This window comes from Cyclospora cayetanensis, unplaced genomic scaffold (assembly GCF_002999335.1).
Source record: "Cyclospora cayetanensis isolate NF1_C8 unplaced genomic scaffold, CcayRef3 CcayRef3_contig_26, whole genome shotgun sequence".
NCBI lineage: Eukaryota > Apicomplexa > Conoidasida > Eucoccidiorida > Eimeriidae > Cyclospora > Cyclospora cayetanensis.
Genome location: NW_020312214.1, coordinates 163,165 through 183,013, shown reverse-complemented (window position 1 = coordinate 183,013; position 19,849 = coordinate 163,165). Strand labels below are relative to the sequence as shown.

The following is a 19,849-nucleotide window of genomic DNA, read 5'->3' as shown; positions in this document are numbered from 1 at the left end:
CACCGGAAACCGAGCACTCAGGATGTAGCCTGCTACTGCTACAGCGTAAACACATTTTCCCCGCCCTACTCTACATATTTTTCTGCGAGCCTCATTGCAAACCTTAAACCGAAGCCTCTATAATGCGTCGTGCACTGGCTTCCCTGGTAAAACGAATTGCGAAGAACTGCCAGTAAATCCCTGGTACAGAAGTCACGCAGCACCACACCAGCCTACAGGTGCAGCAGCAGTGCGGAGTCTTCCAAGACCGTTGCAGGCCTTCTCGAGGGTGGCAGTTGGTGCACGAAAGGCAAACTCCGGGATCTCTGCCTCCAGAAGGAGGCAGAGATCCTTCCTCTGCGCTCTAAACACTACACGTATTTTCCGGCCTTTGGCCTTCAACACCCTGCCTCTAAATTTATGCTGCGCGCTCAGTCTCTTGCCACGAGACAGCGCACTCGCTCTGCCAAGAGCCCAGCCATCGACCTGTATATACATGGCCTTTAGCCCCCGTAGAGGTGCAGCTGCAGAGCCACCAAAATCGCCTTCATATCCAGCTGCGGCTGATGACGGCAACCAGCGCGTTTCACATGCCAAAGGCCTCCAATGTGCCAAAGAGCTTCGTGAATTCCCACTACGACGGCCCCCCTGTCATGATCACACACAGACCCATCCACGACAGCCTGCTGTTCAGCCTTCGTCGACTTCGTACCAGTCCACGGCGGCTTGCATTAGGCGTTTCTGCGTGCTGCCCGAGAGCCTCCCGCTGCAGAACCCACGTCTGCACAGAGAGAAGCGAAAAATAGAGCAGCGGCGAGAAAACTAATGCCGCTTGCTGCTGCCATGCCGTGTGCTGCTGCCATGCCGTGTGCTGCTGCTTTGCCGTGTGCTGCTGCCATGCCGTGTGCTGCTGCTATGCCTTTTGCTGCTGCTGTGCCTTTTGCTGCTGCTGTGCCTTTTGCTGCTGCTGTGCCCCCCCGAGCTCTTGTGCTTACGCCTCTTCTTGGCCTTATCTTCTCGTTTGGATTTGCTGCTGTGGTCTCTTCTTTCTGTCTCCCGTGTGCTTCGGCTTCGGCCGCCTTCGTGCCTCCGTGAGCTCCTCGCGACCCTTCTGCTACTGCTACAGCTGCCGCTGCTGTGGGGGCTCACGCTCCTCTTCCTCTCCTTGCTCCTCCTCCCCCCTCTGCTAACGCTGTCTCGGTGGCTGCTGCTGCCCCTCCCGCCACTGGTGCTGAGGCTCCTGCGACTGCGCCGCTCCGCAGTCGCAAGGGCCCCCGCAGAGAGAGCAGGCCGTGCAGCCAGCGACCTAAAGGCAGCAACGCGGCGACCGAGTGCGTGTTTTTCCTCGCTGTCGGCTCGGCTGTTCCCCCTGGAGACAGAGCCGTAGCCTCTGCTGCTGCCGCCGCTGCTGCTCCTGTCCAAGCTCTCCCCCCTGCTGACGCTGCGGCTCCTGCTCACCGACAGACTCGTCGCCAGCCTTGTCGCCGCTGCTGTGCTGGAAGGGGCCTCAGAGGCCTCTGCGGATTCAGCAGCAGCGCCCTCCTGCTGCACCTTCGTCTCCGGGCCCTTCACGCTGCCGTCTGTGTGCGACTCTGCTGCCGCATCGGCCTCCGGGAGTGCTTTGGGAGCCTCCACACCAGCGAGCGTTTCTATGGCCCTCAAGAGACTCTTCTTGACTTGTTCCGGGATCTGCCGTCTGCCCTCATCCCTAACAAGAGACACGAGCTGCGCCTCGTTGCCTGCCGCAACTGCGGCGGCCCCTGCTTCTTCCTTTATTTTCGCAGCCACCAGCTGTTGCACGGCGAAGACGAAGCCCTCTCGCTGGAGCTGCTCCTTCGCCATCCGCATCAACCTGCTAAAGTCACCCTCCTCCTGCAGACGCTGCAGCAGCAACTGGCTCTTCCTGTTGGGCGCCCCCCCCCTACTGCCTCCTCCACGACGGGAGGCCTTCTCCGCCTTCAGCGGCACGTAGTCCGAAGGCCTCACGCTCTTCATGTGTTCATCGAGAGACGGAGGGGCCCCCTGCAGCGGCACCCCGAGGGGGCCCCCAGGGGCAGGACCCGTCATAGGAACGAGGCCACCCGAGGCAGCAGGCACAAAGGGGAGGCCTCCAAAGCTGCCCGTTGCAGCCGCCAGCGTCGCTGCAGCGGCTGCAGCGGCAGCAGCGGCCGCCGCTGCTTCATGCGAGACAGGGCCTGGGCCCCCGAAGGGAGGGGGGCCCCCCGATCCAAAGCCGGAGGGCGGAGGGGGGGGTGGGGGCGCTCCAAACCCTCCCGGCGGGGGTGGAGGTGCCATAGAGCCTCCCCCACTATAAGGAGGGCGGCCTCCAAAACTGCCGGGAGCAGGAAACATTGGTCCTGTAGACCCTCCAACGGGCCCCCCCCCCCCTCCACGGCCCCCATGATGAGGAGGGGGCCCCCCCCCCGGACCGCCATGATGAGGAGGGGGCCCCCCCCCCGGACCGCCATGATGGGGAAGGGGAACGCCTCCGGGGCCGCCGCCTCCCGGAGGCCCCATCCCGCCGGGCGGGTATCCAAAGGATGGGGGCCCCATTGGGAGTGCTCGCGGGTGAGATACGTGGAAGGGTGGCTGCATCGGCCCTCTGAGGTAAACGAGAGTTGCACGACGGGAGAGCTGCTGCTACAAAAAAAGGAGGTAGATGCCACAAGCTGTACGGACCGCCGGCGCGGCCTGGGAGAGCTGCGAAGCAGCCAGGCCAGCTGCGAGCAGACACGGAAAATATCCTCAACGGCTCCACGAACTGCGCGGCTAAAAAGCGGGAAGTCCGTTAGAACCTCAACAAGCGAAAGCAAGCCCAAGCAAAAAGGGAAAAGAGACAGAGAGTATTCTTGCTGGACTCTTTGGGCACTGCAGGACGAGACTCCCCGCTGTGCCTCCTGTTCGGGGCGGCTGTGGACTCAACCCGTCAGGCACACTCCTGGTGAGGTTACTTCGCTTCTCAGACGCTTTTTAAAGGGAATTTGCAGTTTCCACTAGATTCTCTGCTATTGCTCCTCTTTCCCGGAGAGCAAGCAGCCAACAATGCCCGAGGAGCTCCGCAGAACCGACACATGCAGCCTCTCTGCACTGGGCAGCGATAGAACCGGCCGCAATGCTAGTTTGTAAAGAAAGAGGGGCCCCCCACCCTGATCGCTTTTAGTTTCACTTCCGGCCCTTTGAAGCTGATGTACCTCGCCGGGCATATCAATGTTATCATGCGCTGGTTCACCGCAACTGCATGCATGAGCCCGCACTTGATCTGGCCCATTCTCTGTAGCGTTACCACGGCTGTTTGTTTGCTGTTCTGGGCCAGGTAGAATGTAATTAGGGTACGTGCTGTACCGGTTTGCTATAACAGTGCAACACGATTGAGCTCAAGGCTTTTCAGCGGCACAGCTACAGGACGCAAGCCATGGGCAAAGCGATGATACAGTTCGCCCCCCGTTCCCCCACACCCCCGTGGCAAAGCACGTCATACAGTGTAGCATGGGTAGATTAAGGCTCCACTGCCTTCCTCGATCGATAAAAGTGACCAGTACTACACTGTTGGTGGGCTCATTTAGTATATACTGGCTTTTGATTAGGTTGCGTAGAACGTGCCTGATAGTGTAGAGGCTAAAGTGTTCGTCTGTGCATTTTTCTCAATAGGTATTTTCTGCCCCTCTCTGATTTAGTTCCATGATTTCTGTGCGTGATGCGGTTTGAAATGCCGTAGAATAGTTGCAGCTAAACGCATTCCAAATGCCTTTTCTCGCCTTTAATGGAGGCCCGAATAACCCCTGAACATGGTTGACTGACTCTTCTCCAATAGTATATAATAGCGCTCCAAGGGTTTAGCTTATTCGAGGATTGTGAACTTCCTCGAGATGACACGATGATACAAAAGTACTGCTTGAGCACATGCGTTTCTCCCGCTTGCCCCCGTACCCTATATCCGCCGTCCCTCACGAAACTTCATTCATGAAGCCAATTCGCCTCAAATTCCTGTGCCTGAAAATGGGGGCTTCACGCAGTTGTGAGAATTGCAGCCCCCTTTGGTAGCTGTAACACTACATCCCATGTGTCGATACAGATCCTCAAGCTCAGACTCAATAAGAACTATATAAAAAGTTGTGCCTTTGTTGATAAAAGTCTTAGCTTACCCTGCACGCGCAGCTCAGGGCTCTGACATGAGCTGAGTGGTACAGCTAGGGTGCGCGTAGCTGCATTCTCCAAGCATTCGGCTCATTCACAACTAGTTGCACATAGTACCAAGCGCATACGCGCCAACATTGCGTCTTCTTGTAGCGAGCTGGCAGTACCCTGTGGTGAACAAAAGACAGAAGTAACTAGAGCAACTGATCAATTCTTTCCTAATACCTGATTGAATATTGCTAGTGCAGTACTTCACGTGTAGCTAAGTCGACCAACTTGCCGTTGCAATTCAGCTGAGGCAATAATACGTCCCAACGGAACACAGGTATACTCGGTTTTGCGAGTGCACTTGTCAAAGCCGTTTTGTTCATATCGTCTGAGTGAATGGGGATTTACACGAAGGTATCTGTGAATGCAAGTGTCCAGTAAACTGCTGATCTGCATGATTTGGCATCTAGCTCGCCAATAAGGCATCGAGAGCTTCTTCGAAACATACTTGTTCAGGCGCTTTAGTCTACGCACATGCGCCGCTACCTTTTGCCGCGTTACGGCACCAAAAATGTCTACGCCCAAAAGCTCTGGGCGATTCCTGCGTTTTACCCTATTCCAACAATGCAGGTGCTGCCACTCAATCTTCTTTTCGTGCTGTAGGGATTTTCGATAATGCAGCACATAGTGGGGGGGCCATACAGGGACTTGCTAATCGGTGCGGTGGGCGATCAGTGGGTGACCAGCCTGCTGGCAGCTCGTCATCTTTGTGCACGCCCGCGAGGTGTTCCTGCATATTTGCTTATTCCTACTGCCCATCGGCTAAAAATTTAATATAATGCTTAAGTATGAGATCATTATCACTGCTAATGACGAAATGAATGCTCAGAACTGTCTTCACTTCCTGCGTTGCTAAACACCCATTGGAGACTCTGTCTGACTTGTCGAGGCTCCAAGTGGATCCCGTTCACTGTAGATGAAATAACCATTGGGTTAATAAAGCACTAAATTTCATAGCGCGTAGCTGTGGCGCATGCGTGCCTTCCTATAGGTCGCCCAAGGCATACCCACGACTACGCTATAGTGTACGGCTTAAATAAAGAAGTCACGGAATACGCTGGTAGGATATCACTTCGATTTGAAGAGGCATCTGGCTCTAGTATCGTTGAAGATGCTTGAGCTTTGCAGCCCGTAAGCAAGCCTGAGTGTAGGGACTGCGCTAAAGTGACTAGAGAGATTCACTCGTGCGCCGTCCCCCGAACAACAGGTCCACTTTGCATTTAGTACCATGTCACGCTACCGATCAGTGAACCATCGATACGACTCTCTACCAGCGCAGAACTGACATGTATGAGGTCCTTAATTGTGGCTCTATCCTTCGCTGCCCACTTCACTGGGCCGCAGCCTGCGTGGAGGGCGCGCCGCTCTCCTTGTGTCGTGTATTCGCTTCCAATCAGCCTGCTTCTGCTAGGCCCATTCCAGTTGCTCAATCTGCTTGACATTTTGCATGCGCCCAAAGTTTCGAATTATATGCCCCAATTTTCCGCAAAAAAACGTACACCAAAAACGTACATTTTTGAATGTCTGTATGGGGCTGCTTAGGAGCGCGGGTTCCCTCTGTGGATACCTTTACTCGTTCCTCATAGACTCTGACCAGAAACCTGTTGACACACCCCAGCCATCAATAGGCTCTTGATCCCGGCTTTGTGCTTGCTTTTAATGAAAGGAGAATGAGACTTAGGGCAGATCTCAGATGAGCTAGTGATACAGCAGTTGCTCGTCTATGTTGTGGCTTTTGCGAAGCAGAGTCTCATGACTCTACATATTCAAAGTTCTTGATAGAACTTCTTGCTTAAGCTTTTAACATTCTTCCAGAGCCTGCTATTAAGCTTATCTCAGGATAACCCGCTGAGTGAGGGGTGTCTGAAGGACTGAGCTGTACGACTACCTGCAGGCAGACCACTTCAGCTGCACTGGTAAACCCATCATCGAGAACCATTCGGCTTTTATCTTGGGGTTTCCCAGCGAAGTACATCTTCAACCTGCTGGTGAAATCTTTGTATACTTGCCCATCAGTGTGATCGTCATATTTTCCTGGTCTGCATAACCTCATCTACGCATATTCTATCGGCTGACACACTAAGCCTATCCACCAGAGAACGAGCCATTGCGTTTATATAGGCTTTCAGGCCCGCTTCTGCCCCCCCCCCCCCATAAGCATCATGCCACCGTCTGCTTTCATCATCCAAAACCATTTTCCCCCAGCACATTGTTCAAGGTAATCAAATCATGGAATTGTAGGTAACTTCATTAAAACCAGACAGCTACTGTATGGAAACCTGACAATTCACTGCATCTCGCATGGTAAGCTAGAGCTCTACCATTTAAGCTAAGCACCGTTTGTGGTGGCGTACATATAATTCCATAGTTGCCTTTGAGGATGAATACCTGGTCAATATGTTCGACCAGGTGTTATCGCACAAAGACTTAATTGGGCGCACTGTACCAGCCCGTTGACAAGGAATAGGAGAAGCGAATTCTGTTGGTTTCTCTTCATAAAAGGGCATTTGCTCTTCAGATAGAATCCACTTGGTAAAATGCTTCAAAATTCCGTAGAAGCTCTACGGTCTGCTATAGATTGTCCAGCAGTGGTGTGGCAATGCATTGCGGGCAGTTCTAGCTTAGGGTTATCTGAGTAGATGGAGCACGCGGGAGTCCGAATTAGGGTCTGGAGGCTCGCACATGCCGGTAGCTCGCAGGTAAGCCTACTGCATAAGCCACCTCTATTACTCTTTACAATGTTTTCCGCACAGGTGTAGTGCTCCACCGCCAAGCAACATCCTACCTAACAATGACATCGGGTTAGACCACTCTAAGTAACGGCTCTATGGTCCGGGGTAGAGTGGGAACAGAAGGTAAAAACAGGGGCCGTGGAGGACAAGACAAAAACAATTTTCCAATGGCTGTGAAGCAATGGTACCCAGTACGCTTTTGCCGGTTTGGATTTCTACGTTTTCAGAGTTCTGTTAGCAAGCAGCCTCATATCAAAGGTATGGTTCTAGTTCTGCATTATGAAGCAAGCGCTTAAGGCTTACCCAAAAACTCCCTGGTCTCCGCATTAAGTTTCTATTTAGTTGTAGCACTTATGGCCATGCAGGGCATCTGCTTTGGGACGTGAAGCAGCTCTCCATGCAAGAACAAGCTTTACTAAGCAGGGGTATAACAGATGCGTCAAAAATGGGGAGGGATACAGGTGACGAAAGTTAATGGGAAGTCACTAATATTTCTTCTCGCTTATAGGAAATTGAGACGCAATTATACAATGTGGAGGATTTGCTAAGATACACACAGCAGCCTGGATGCTGCGCATATTAAAAGCCAGCTCGGTCCACTAGGCAAGCAAAAGATAACTTACTTTTCTGTTGAACGGTCCCGCACCCACTTCTTCATCAGACCTAACAGCTTCTGATTGGTGCCTTACATGACTTATTGTAAAGAATTCTCGAATGGCTCCGAGGCTGTGAGTAGATTGCGAACAGAATGAATAAATTTAGCGCCATTTACCCCTCAGCTCAGTCACGCAGCATTCAAGGAGAAACTTTGTCTTCTGTAAGGATTTCGCAGTCACATTGCTATAGCGCTGGCCCAACCTGTACTCACGGTGGCACGGATTTAATGGAAAGGCTGCCCCTCAGTTAGCCTGCAAACAGTAGCAGCACAAAGCCTGTGTGATGTAAGGGAGCGAAGGGGAAAAGGGAGTCAATTATTGCTGTGGGGCGTTATTCTCTTCCCTGCCATTCTAGCCTCACGCGCTTTATATTTTGTATTGTGCTCTGCATTTTTGCTGGGACATGAAGGGTCGAAGGTCCCACTATCCACAGTAACTGACTCCGCACTTTTAACTCGGAAGATAAATTTCCCTCAACAAACAGTAGCACTATAAACCGATCTGAATTAATCCGAGAGCTTGAATAACTGTGCATAGTATGACCAGAAGAATTCTGGGACGCTCTTACAGACAAAAGAGGCCACAGCAGTTTGTGCGAGCACCGAGAGGGGCGCGCATCCTTCTGGCTGTGTCCTGACAAGGATTGCCCAAAATGCGCTACGCAGTTGCATCAACATATCATGCCGTGTATGCTGTAAATATCTTTAAAGGAGGACGTTACAACAGTACAGTCTCGGCATGGTAATGCTCATGGAACCAGGAATTTTTGGCGGCAGCTCGCCACCAGACCCTGTTTCCCAGTTCCTTCACCGTGTACCGTTGATCGCGTTCAGGAAACCTAAAAGTCAGAACCTACAATCCCCAAACCATGAAACTTAAGCTTCAAGAAGCAACTCCCTAGGCTGTACTAGAAAGCAAGCTGATATACCTGGTGCTTGCGTTGTGCAGCTTTTTTGATAGGGAATTCGTCGCTGCATTTCAATGTTCCAGACATTGAGAATGCCTTGTTATCGGGCAATTTCTGGCCATCGTATTTCACTGGCCGCTCTTGCACTAGATTCCTCAGTCGTTTCTATTACAAACCGTTGCACGCTTAGATGTCCTGCTGGTTTTTGGCGTTCGAAGAGCATCTGTGTGATTCAGAGAAAAGTTGATGCCTGCCCCCCCCAGTGACCCTAGCATGATTCACCGAGTTTTCCACCATTTTCCTGGGCTATTGTCGATTATGAAGTAGCGTTCCGATGCTACAGCTTCGTCACTGTCCCCTTCATGATTGCACTAAAGCCGCCTTGCGAGATTGTTTGCCTTAGTGAATATTAGGCCTTGTTGCTTGCCTTAAGCCAAGCGTCTAGGCGTCTTCCTGCTCCTGTGATCCTAAAAGGCACGCTTTGTGCTCCATCTTATGTGGTACTCTACAGAACTTGGCATATATGAAAGCACTACGGACGCATGCACTAATGGAAGCGGCTTAGCAGGGGTGCTATAAAACTGCCGGATGGCCCTCTCCGCAGATGTCTTTTCATTACAGTTGTCCAAAGTTCACCTTTCGATGTGACCGGCTACCAGTTTTTGCAGTTTTAATGCAAATACTGGTCGTGGCTTGTCCCTCAATCATACTTTACCGACCCCGAACTTTATGATTCTGTCTGAAACTCAATCGCAGAGCTTTCTTTGTTTCGGTATTCTAGGTTCTTTCGCTTTCGCTCCCTCTCTTAAATCAGACGCCACCTGGGTTGCGATGGGTCCATTTAGTTGGAGGTAGTAGCATAGATTGTGTTTTAAACACAGCGAGTTCCTGTAATACGTTTTTGGAGCCTGCCAGCCACACCTCTCCTGTGTGACCTTACAGGTATATTTGTAAGTTTGAACATATTTGCGAACTCGTATAGTAGACGCTTCATTTTGTTCGTTGCTCTGCAAGCAGTTCAAGTACTGGAAAACCTGAATGGGTGATTAGAGTTACCAAGTGTGACCCACTTTTGAAATAGGCAAGAACGCATGAGGCCAGGTGTACTTTAGCAGTGGAGAGCCTTAGCTAAGAACCTATTCATGCATCTGTAACTGTGTGCTAACGATACACGTGCTGGAAGACCGAAATTGGGTTTGACGCTTCGGTGAATGGCCATATATCCTGTTGATGATAACTACGCTGCATTCGTCAGTTTGAGCCGTTTTGCTCTCCTTAGCATCTATCTACGTTAGTGATATATCTCAGCTCTGACGCCTTGCAAAGAGAAGAGCCTGAAGCTGTGCTGCACGAAATTAAAATTTGGTGTGTTTAAGGAATTTGTGGCTTGACAATTCAACGCAACATTATTTGTTTAAACCAATCACGGAATGGATTGCGAATTCGTACATCTGTCACTGTTGGACCGTTTACTCGCTACCTGCTTTGTATCAGGTAGCTGACTAGGTAGCTACAAGAACTTGGAAGAGTATGAGCCAGGGATGAACAACCTAGGGGGCTAAATAGTAATGGCAAAGCCCTTCATGACAGATTGCCTACAGTAGAAAAGGTGACTTGCTCCCCACTGCTGCTGAAAACCAATCAAGAGTCATATAATCTGACGATGCCGAGGTGCCCCGGAGCTCTAACAACTCAGTACCTTTCGGTAACCACAAAGCGACCGTATTCTCCAGGCACTCAAAAAAACGTAACAGCACACTCGTAGTTGGTATTGGCTTGCCAACGAAGACCCTTTCAGAAAGGCAACGGACGCAAAAAATATCTGCAGAGAGGTGACTTATTTCAACGGGATCTACGAGCGATTGCTAACACAAAAAGTGGCAGGCTATTCTCGGCATGCACAAAGAACTGAAGGGTCGACGAGCGCAGTGAGAGGGGCAGCCCTCGACAGCGCGAAACCGTACCCTACAAATGGACCCAATTTATCCCCCCAGGCAATAAGCTTAAGAGTAATGAATGGAGTTCCTCTCTGGGCTTTAAGTGGTGCTGTATTTATTGGAACACTGCTGCAACTACCAAGCTACTGTGTTGTTTACTGCCTTGACTAACGGCTATGGGGGGTGGTATACGTGGGCGATATATAAGGTGGAACAACCCACTAGCTTTGATAGCTTTGCTTTTTCAGATACTATGGAATACCCAGTACAGGGGTGCCTATGCATTTCGGACTCTCTCTCGGAAAAATTGCAGCTTGTTGCTGGGAAGACACTGTGAGCTATCACACTAGAAGAGAATTTTCGGGGAAATGAGCTACCCGTTGACAGAAGGCTCCACAGGTAACAAGCTTACTGTTCAGCATGCTGCAGCTGCAGTCAGCTCCTGCCAATTTCCTATTTCTACCCAAACCCAAACCTGATCCAAAACAACCATCTCACACTTGGCAAACGAGCTATTTCTTGGGTGTTTATGGATTGAAGCTTTGGAAGAATCAAATTGAGGCATCACATGCACCGCACACAATACTCACTACCGTGAGTAACGCTCTACCTAAGGCTACGACACTTAACTCCAGACTCAGTAAACACTCAATAGAAAGCTGCTAAGTCTCATTTTATCAAGGCCCACCCGTTCAGCTACCCGCGTCTCAGAGATCCCGCAAGGAGTGGAGAGCACCTGCACGGAGCTATGTTCGCTGAGCACTCTGGGCGGTCACAGCTAGTCCTACATAAAATCTGACTCACGCGCTTTGTAATAAATGATATACCTACGAACAAATCAATCAGTTCAGTCCCACCAAATCTTGGGGAAATTCAACTGATGCACTAGAAAGTTTTCGTCTAGTTGTTTCCGCTACGAGCTTGCCTGCTCATGGGGTGTACACAGCACCCCCGTCCTCAATACTCAGGGATCAAAAAAGACCCTCTATAAGTCTCCTTAGCTTCAGATAGTACTTCAGAATGAGAAAATGCAGCCTGATTCGCTACTGGGGAAGCCCCTACACAACTAAGCATTGGCCAACCCTAGATCCTAATCATTGCCTGAATCGGTGATTGCTGCTGAAGTTGAACTACGCCGGAACGGTGGAAATGAAGCTGTTACCTTGAAGTCCAATTCATCTTTCCCCAAACAGCCAGTAACCATGAGAATGCAATGTTGGGATTTTCGGCGGTTAGTTGGTACCGTCTCTCCGGGGAAGTGTCACGAGTGTACCTGATACCTCTCCCGCGCGTGATCCGGTGCCTTTTCTCCACCTAGGAGCTTGCTGGACTCAACTAGTTCTGACTATCTGTAAGTCAAGTGAAGCTAGAACATAAAATGACGTGCTCAGTACGACAGAAAAGGAACCCATGGCCCTGAGAATTGGCTCGCTTATCCCCTTAGAGTTCCCCAGCACCAGCCTGTGAACTGCGTGATCCGGCGCAACAAAAGTCTTCTAAAGACCACAGATGCTGAGCAAATTAGTGATCGCAAATATATGTCATAGAAGTGAGAGTCTGAAGAGGACGAATTTCAATGCAAGAACAGGAAAACCATGGTGGACACACCTATGAACTGCGCCATCAGCCTTCCACTGGGAAAGCTCAATCACTTTTAAACTCCTCCACCCCGCCATCAAAACAATACCTCGTACCACTCTGGTCTTCTATGCCCTCTATTCTGTGTCTATCCCCTAACACATGGACGCCGAAGCGCCATCCTACGAATGCCACTCCTCCACCGTAGCATTCGCCAAATCCTATACGGATCACAGCGTGGCTGCACCTGTCCTAAATCCATGCTGAGAAACGTTTCTGCCCTCCAAGGAAAATCTAAACACGCATCAACTTCCCCACTGCCCTCGTCCCAGAATTCGCAAAATTATGCAGTAAGGAAGTGCCGCACAGGAGGAAACTCAAGCAGCATCTTAGTACCAACCTAATCAATACCCCGTTGCTGATTCCCATGCCCATCTCTTCAAGTTAAATTTTCTGTTCCTGGTGTTGTTGCGGGATCTGCCGGAGCATGACGCTACATCTGGAGGATGCAACCTGGTCATTCGCTAGCGCAGCCAATGCCTAACGCTATCCTTTACACGTGTCGACCACCAGACAGGCTTACAGCGAATCCCCCCGTATGTAGGCAATAACCAAATAGCATGGAAGCCTCGAAAGGCACTTCTGCCCCATACAAATGCGCCCGCCATTCGTCTATTCAGGGGTCCTCCAAAGCACCACCGATTATTAGCGCCCTCAAACCCTCTAAAATGCATGCCCAAATATGCAAGCCGCAGTCCCCAGGATGAAAATAATCAATGTATGCGCACCCTCACTTTGCTGTCAAAAACTGGCAGACTCATGCGCCACAATACCACATCCTTGCACCACGTCCACCAATGTATATCGAGACAATCGTGGCGAAACGCCGCATCGTGCCACCCGCCTGGGGTGAACCTGCTTTTAAAAAAGCGTTGCCGGCACCCCGTCCCGCAGTGCTTTGATGCACAGGGTTCGACACGGCAAATACAGGAAGATACCCCGCTACATTGACTAGCGCACACACTAGCAGAGCAAGCCTCCCCAAAGCTTTCCCTAGTGGGCTGTTGCCCAATAGGTGTCTATTTCGATCTACCTACAGTAGATACGCAATTGAATAAAAACACAACGGCAACTACCCATTGCCTATTAAGCCTCAACATCGTGTCTACACTGCTGCACAAGAGCTTTGCAAAATACTACGACACACAGCGAAGTGGGTAATAGCCAACTACCTCCAACACCGGTTGTTTCCCGATACCCTGTTTTCAAGTTTCCCTGCCCGAAACGAATATGTAGGGGGGGGGGGGCGAAACCAGAATGTTCATAGCAACAGAAGCCAAGGGCTGGATGCACTGGCCGTTCGTTCCTTTCCACTGGTGTTCAGTGGCCGCTTCGGCACTTAAGCATCGCCCTGATCGGGAAGCGAAAACTCCCAACGACCTCTTACTGACCAGCACGCCACAGCTCTGGCGGCTCTGCCGCATAATGCCATATCCACTGAACAGGAAACTTAGTGAAGAGTGCAGAGGTCGCCGATCTCGTGGGCTTCCAAGGTGGTGGCCACAGTGCCCTCCAGCTTCTTCGCCAATGCGTCCTTAGACGAAGAGTAAATCATCCGTGGCTTCACAGGGGCGACATCGGGAGACCAAAGAATGAAGTGGATCCTTTGACCTGGAAGTTCAGTGCACGCCGAACACACACACACACACACACGAGCACAGCTACTGCATATACGCAATGTACCCGCCCAAACAAGCCTAGAAGCATTAATTTATTATTTAAATTCAGCTCTAAAGTTCCAGGCGTGGGAGCAAGGACCCTACACGAGTGACAATGTGGACAACTACAAACTGCTGCATCTGTGCAGCAGACCACCCGCACTGCCTTTGGGAAGAATATGATGTGGAATAAATTCATCCTCACCCTCATCATACACTGCGTATCGGCAATCACTTGGCGGGAGCTCAGACTTAAGAGTAGAAGCGTCACCGCTCCCCTGCTTCTCCACAATAATCTCGTCGTGGTCAATCTTGAAGATGATCCACTTGCAGGAGTGACGGAGCTTAAGGTCGTTAAAGGTTGTCACACAGGACTCGTTTACTGGCATTCCACTCGCCATCTTCAGCAAAGCTAAAGTCACGAAAGAAAAGCGAAAAAGAAATCAATGTAAGTACAAAGAGCGAAGGAAGTGCTGCGTGTACACACGCACACCTGCGGCGTGGAACGAATAGCACCAGACGATGCGAGAGTATACGACTAAACTGCCTAGAGTTTATGAAACGCTGCAAGCATAGAGGAGAATTATATTAAGTATGGCAAGAAAAGCGGTGAAATATCTGTAGGTCACACATGATTCACGGAGGGGAAGGAAGGATGCAGCCAAAGCTGCAGCTTCACCCGCCGCGGTAGCGCGTGCAGCTCCCCGACCGTGGGTGAGCAGTTAGCTGGTCGGCTGTAATACTTCGAAATTACACCCGGATTGCCCGAGTATATTTGCCCCCTTCCACAGCTCGCTGTTTTTTTAGCTATAATTTTTATTTATATGTGAAAACCAAGGAGACTATTTTCGGCCATTAAAGTTGGTGCTGCCTTTAGCCACTTAAGCGTAGCCTCCATCAAATTACAGTGGCATGGGGCCTACCATGGGGCCCCCGTTTTAGAAATGCATCAGTGTTTATCGCACATTCTGCACAGGTTGTCTGTGTTTTACAAACACTTGTCGCCATAACAAAGGCAATATTTTGTTGCCGTATTCGCCTGCGTTGCAGAGAATGACGTGGGCTTGCCTCCGACGGCAGGCCTGCGGCCCCCTAGCCTATTTAACAGTTGAAGATCTCATTGCTCTTGTTTTCCCCTGTTCATGGACACTCCTTGGAGCATGCAGCTTCTGCTATTATGCCATTCAACCTGCTGTCTACCACAGGTATGCACCACCCACTAAGCGGCTACATGTTGCAGTAGGTTCTTTGTGACCGTATTTCCCCTTTAGATGAAGTGTAGTGTCTTTGCACCAGAGTCTGATGGATGCCCCACACTTGCCCATCATGATCAGCGGAACTGCCTCCAAAAGGTCACCTTATTCGCACCCAGAGGAGAGCGTGGACAGGGCTACACCGCACGACACGCAGGGTATGGCTGATGGCTTGTTAGCCAGATATTAAGCGGTGGCCATTCATTTGTGGACGTGCACGATGCATCTCAGGGACCCCAAGACACTCCCAATGTACTTTACGCTTCTCTCCACATTTCCCGCCTTCCTGGTAAGCCTAGTGCTTATTGGCTTCTGCCACGGCCCTGCCCCCACTGGGCGCCCCCCGTGCGTCTTTCTTGCTTCCTTAAATCTGGGCGAGTTCTTGTTCTCACTGTCCATGGTGTGTGACGCAGACAGCATTCAATTATTATATCTTCCAGCGGTCAGCAGTGATGCAGCGTGGGATGACCCGTGGCACCGTCGAGGATATGACGCAGCTTACGCGCCTGTTCGGCCTGCTTATCATGATTGCCCTGGCTATTCTGTCAACCATATGCGGCATGCAGTTCGTCAGGGTAGGCGACCGAATGGAGTGCAGCTTTGTTTCCTCGAGCTTGATCAGTTTGCATCTTCAGTGGACGCGGTGGAGGAGTGCGCGCCAGAGCGCAACTGCAAGACAATGTGTAATGCTGGCTTGTCTGTGTGTGCTTGCGTTTCAGTGCGAGTCCTGCAATAACGCGTCGTTCGGAGAAAACATATTTTGGTGCGGCGCGACTTTGGCCTGGCTGATCATCATGGCCTGCAACGCGCCTAGCCCTAGGCACCAAAGCAAACTGATATACATCCACGAGACCTCCACTGGGGGCCCCCACAACGTGCCTCAACTGTTTGGGAGAGTTGCCATGGCGGAAGACACTAGCTTTATGGTAGACCCTCAGGACGCAACGGTAGACAGATTCGTTCGCGCGGGCGTGCACCCCGACATGGTCGTGGACGGCAAAGTTGCGCCACCGAAGGAATGAGCGACTTTGGAGATGCTGAGCATTTGTTTATGTGCCACAATTGTTTACTGTGGAACGAAGGGGGCAGCAGGCGCGAAAGCGCTGCCTGGAGGCCAAGGGCCACCTGCCGGGGGTTATACGCAGTTAGTCGGAGCACCTTCTGTAATGACGATCGCTGCCCGTTGTATAAATACCGAATAGGGTGCATGTGCATAGAACGAAGTGTACGCATGCGTATGAATCCATGTGAAAGCGCAAAAATACATCTATATGACTTTTGGAAATAATTCATCCTACGCATCGTGGTTGACACTACTTCCGTCGTGTCACACCCAGGCTGCAGACTTTGTCTGTTTGGAGTTATGTAGTGGTTGGAAGCACATACATATGTGTGCGTTTTTCGGTCAAAGAAGTGCTTTAAAACGTTCGTTTCGCTTCCTATTGCATCAGCCCGTAGGCTGTTACCTTATTCTGGAGGTGTTGGCAGAGCCTCCGATATGTTGCATTTTTCAAACTGAATACACCAAAGTAAGTGAACTCCTCCATTTCCTTATCTGCCCTTATTTGCTGCCTCTACCAAGATAACTGCATCAATCACAAAGAAACGAGGTTGAATTATTAGCCGAAAACGGATGCTCCCAATTTGTGAAAAGCCGGCACTTGTGGCAAGCTCGAAAGGTGAATTGCTGCCACTGACTGCATAAGCTTTCGAGCTGCGTCCATGTCCTTTTCTATGCTGGAGGATACATGACTGCTTGCCGCACCGAAAGCATTTTCCGATAGCTGAGACAGCCTTGCAGATATTTAACCTGATGCTGTTGGTACGGTTCAAAGACTCACGCGTTCAATATTTCGCTGCATGCTTTTGAATAAGACTGTCAAGTCTGAAGAGGATGCAAGGTCTGGCCCACTACCGGTTCCCACCGTAGTGTCGCACCCACCTGCAGGGGTTTGGTGGCTCCATCGGCCTTGAAGCAGGAGAAGAGCATGCTCAACTTGAGAGGCAAGACGCCGCCTGCAGGTCAGGAGGCATGAGTTCTGGGTTGGGAACCGGAAGAGGTGCGTACTAACTTCTCGTTCATCATGAATATTTGTTGGAAGGAAGGCTCAACTGACTGGTCATTTATGCAGTCAGGAAAATTGCTCTTCTTCAAAAGGTCGGAGATGCCTGCAACGCTCGTTCATGCTACCCGTTCAGGTACTGGCACATTTTTTACTGTTGCACCTGTGAGAAGCTCTTGAATCCTGGAGTACGAAGATTCTGCTGACTGCTTGCTGTTTACCAACGAGGGCTCCTCTGCACTCAGACTATCCCATTTGCTATGGAAACCTATGCTTTCCTGCCGAGGTCGTGCGTGTTCAGCCAGCGGAAAGCATACTGCCGTATTAGAAAGTGCAAACCACAATACCATCGCGATAATATGTCGCGTTGCTTGCTGACTAATCAGCATCATCGTGACAAATTAAGCCCACTTCCACACGCTAACTATTATTACCGTGAGAAACGAGGAAGCGCCTGGATGGCAAGCATGTGTTGTCATGACAGCGCAGCGCAACCGCGAGGCCAACTTTGCTCATGTCTTATGAATAAACCATTAGCGTACAGAATGCTACGAATTTCTCGTTTCCTTCGTTCTGTCATGATACGAAAGCGCATAGGTGGTCGGAATAATTACGGGCTGCAACCATGTGCTCCATATGTCACGCCCGCTTCCGTTTTTACTGGCCATAGAGTGGGCCATGCAAAGGCTATAAAACGTGGCCCTCTTAGAGCCGTTTGAAGTTATTGGTACAAAAAAAATTGCCGACGGCCACGGTACACCCGATGCGGGCTAAGCTGCAACTTTTCGGTGTTTGGACGCACTGCTCGGCGTCAAGGCAGGGGGCTCTGATTCTAAAACCCAGTCTCTCAGTCGCTTCGGGGGCACCACAATACTACCAACCTTGTCTGTCGGTATTACGGAGTTTTTGCATGAAGATCCTGGCGCCTTCTCGGCGTCCGTGACAGGAGATGCCGTAGCTGGGCAGGTGGCCTTTGCGGAATTCGATGTTCCGTCATGGTCCGCTGGTTTAGGTACTTTCTGCTTCTTGCTTGTTTTCTTCGCTTGCTGCAATGCAGTGGCCTTCTCGAGCAAGCTGGCAATTTCTTCTTCATCTGGGGAGAGTGGAACGAGATCCTCGGCGGCACTGTGCTCCTTCGCGCACATGGGGCAAACAAAAGTGCCTTTAATCCTGGGTTTTCCTGAATCGCTGATTTTGTGTTCCGGATGACTAATTTCCGCATCCTGAACAGCGCAAGTCGGAAGGTGGATGCCCCATGTGCGAAAGAATAGTTGCAGCGGCTCTTTACATGAGCAAAACGGATATGTGGGCGCGCCCACGGGATGTAGTGATATCATACATGGAGGTCACCGCTTTTCGGCGTAAATAGCTGCACAGAGCATTCAGCAATTTGCGAACGGAGCATACGGCTTAGTTGACAGCTTACATACCTTTTGTGTCATTGCCTCCAGGGCTCTGTTCGAGACTATGAAGCCACAGGGCCAGATGATTGACGCGCGGACGCCGCTACTCAGATCAGCCTTCGTGATAGGGCAAATAGGAAACCCTGTGGCTGCGTTCACCTGCAGGGCAGAAATGCCACAGTACGGCATAGGAACAGATCACTGCCTTCAACGCACTACATATGAAATCTACCATTATGAAGTTCTGTATCGAGTTCATGCTCAGGCCTGCCTTTAAGACATCGGTTCGCGTTGGGTGGAAAGCAGACCTCGATTCTGCATTCCTTCATATCCTTGAGACTCTTGATATGCTTCATATGGGGCGGAAGCGCCTTCTCCAGCATTGCGGTGATCACCTTTTCCTTGTTGTAAAGACGGCCTACCCGACATACAACTAAAGGTGGCCGAAGCTTTTCCTAAGACAAGACTACACACACCCGCTGCTTCATACAACGGCGAGCTACCAGCGATTGAATGCGCTGCTTGCACTCTGGGGAACTTGCGCGCCCATTCGAAACCGCAGACGCTACTGGGCCAATACGGGGGTTGCCAGCTGGAAGGTATAATTTTCTGCATGCATAGCGTCGCACTGCCCGGATTGGCTTGTGCGCGTGGGTAGCAGCAGTGGTCCCTTACCTCGGACAGGGCGCATGTCGAGGTCCGCAAGTCACGATTCTCGTTCCTGCCAAACCGCTCATCTCCCGCTCTAATTTGTGTGTTCGGGGTGTAGCCCATACCACCAAGGTTCCTCAGGAACTTAAAGCCTTTGGTCCGCACCATTTCGGCGCGGCCTGAGAATGAGCCGCCATCGCCCCCCATTCCCACCTACGTAAACGTTGCAGTGTAAGGAGAGGGAGAGGCGTTACCGCTTGCATTCGAATTGAACATCCAAGGCTAGAAAGCGCAAAACGTTATTACTGCAAACATGGGAAAGGCCTAGCCCATGCTGCGTGTCAGTAGCAGCGGCCCATCAGAACAAGCCCCAGAGCAGCTGCGTGCACCGCACCTTATCTTCTAGTCTTACGTGAGAATTATTCAAACTTTGGGCCACGTCTCATGAAAAAACCTCTTTGCTTTCGGTTTAACTTATAAATTTTGCGGGGGCGAATGGTCAAAGTCAATGGCACTGCTGGCCTGCATTCATGCGACCCCAGGACCTGCTTGAAAGAAGAGTGCAGCTCTTCAATTAGCCTGTTTCTTACTCCAGTTTCTAAATAACGCTCCACGCGTGTGTACACGCTCTTAACGCGCCCCCCACGGCGCATTCAACGCAGCCGCCCCCTGCTGTTCTTTCATCGGGCAAACACACGGACGTACAAACCGCCGAGCCGCTGTTATAACACAAGATGCGTGCGCTGCTCTCCTCCCTGCGGTCCCATGTGGGAGCCAGCTCTTGGATTGC

General features: G+C 51.0%; 4 protein-coding genes across 4 annotated transcripts; 1 reads left to right on the top strand and 3 right to left on the bottom strand.

Moving 5' to 3' along the window:
- Positions 1-192: 192 nt before the first annotated feature.
- LOC34621958 (splicing factor, arginine/serine-rich 19) lies at positions 193-2,532 on the bottom strand. Its single transcript, XM_026338435.1, has 3 exons — positions 819-2,532; positions 732-760; positions 193-627 (listed from the first exon to the last, which is right to left on the bottom strand). The coding sequence occupies exons 1-3, from the start codon at positions 2,530-2,532 to the stop codon at positions 193-195; spliced, it is 2,178 nt and encodes a 725-aa protein (XP_026194220.1).
- A 10,949-nt stretch (positions 2,533-13,481) lies between these two features.
- Positions 13,482-14,090, bottom strand: LOC34619261 (actophorin). The gene is made up of 2 exons (XM_022732562.1): positions 13,895-14,090; positions 13,482-13,642 (listed from the first exon to the last, which is right to left on the bottom strand). Exons 1-2 carry the CDS (start codon positions 14,088-14,090, stop codon positions 13,482-13,484), a joined length of 357 nt encoding a protein of 118 aa, XP_022589497.1.
- A 652-nt stretch (positions 14,091-14,742) lies between these two features.
- On the top strand, positions 14,743-15,964 carry LOC34619260. The gene is made up of 4 exons (XM_022732561.1): positions 14,743-14,894; positions 15,174-15,231; positions 15,356-15,517; positions 15,662-15,964. The coding sequence occupies exons 1-4, from the start codon at positions 14,743-14,745 to the stop codon at positions 15,962-15,964; spliced, it is 675 nt and encodes a 224-aa protein (XP_022589496.1).
- Positions 15,965-17,775: 1,811 nt separating this feature from the next.
- Positions 17,776-19,266, bottom strand: LOC34619259 (replication termination factor 2). The gene is made up of 4 exons (XM_026338454.1): positions 19,084-19,266; positions 18,717-18,863; positions 18,436-18,567; positions 17,776-18,228 (listed from the first exon to the last, which is right to left on the bottom strand). The coding sequence occupies exons 1-4, from the start codon at positions 19,264-19,266 to the stop codon at positions 17,776-17,778; spliced, it is 915 nt and encodes a 304-aa protein (XP_026194239.1).
- Positions 19,267-19,849: the final 583 nt, after the last annotated feature.

Excerpts from the sequence above, each read along its gene's own strand:
- LOC34621958 (XM_026338435.1), bottom strand. The coding sequence starts at position 2,532 with ATGGGGCCCCCATCCTTTGGATACCCGCCCGGCGGGATGGGGCCTCCG. Across the intron at positions 761-818 it reads CAGCAGCACACGGCATGGCA|ACGTGGGTTCTGCAGCGGGA; the intron begins GCAGCAAGCGGC and ends CTCTCTGTGCAG. Across the intron at positions 628-731 it reads CTGCAGCGGGAGGCTCTCGG|GGGGGCCGTCGTAGTGGGAA; the intron begins GCAGCACGCAGA and ends TGATCATGACAG.
- LOC34619261 (XM_022732562.1), bottom strand. The coding sequence starts at position 14,090 with ATGGCGAGTGGAATGCCAGTAAACGAGTCCTGTGTGACAACCTTTAAC. Across the intron at positions 13,643-13,894 it reads ATACGCAGTGTATGATGAGG|GTCAAAGGATCCACTTCATT; the intron begins GTGAGGATGAAT and ends CTGAACTTCCAG.
- LOC34619260 (XM_022732561.1), top strand. The coding sequence starts at position 14,743 with ATGACGTGGGCTTGCCTCCGACGGCAGGCCTGCGGCCCCCTAGCCTAT. Across the intron at positions 14,895-15,173 it reads CAACCTGCTGTCTACCACAG|GGACCCCAAGACACTCCCAA; the intron begins GTATGCACCACC and ends GATGCATCTCAG. Across the intron at positions 15,518-15,661 it reads GCGGCATGCAGTTCGTCAGG|TGCGAGTCCTGCAATAACGC; the intron begins GTAGGCGACCGA and ends CTTGCGTTTCAG.
- LOC34619259 (XM_026338454.1), bottom strand. The coding sequence starts at position 19,266 with ATGGGGGGCGATGGCGGCTCATTCTCAGGCCGCGCCGAAATGGTGCGG. Across the intron at positions 18,568-18,716 it reads TGAAGGAATGCAGAATCGAG|GTGAACGCAGCCACAGGGTT; the intron begins GTCTGCTTTCCA and ends TCTGCCCTGCAG. Across the intron at positions 18,229-18,435 it reads TGGAGGCAATGACACAAAAG|GATGCGGAAATTAGTCATCC; the intron begins GTATGTAAGCTG and ends TGCGCTGTTCAG.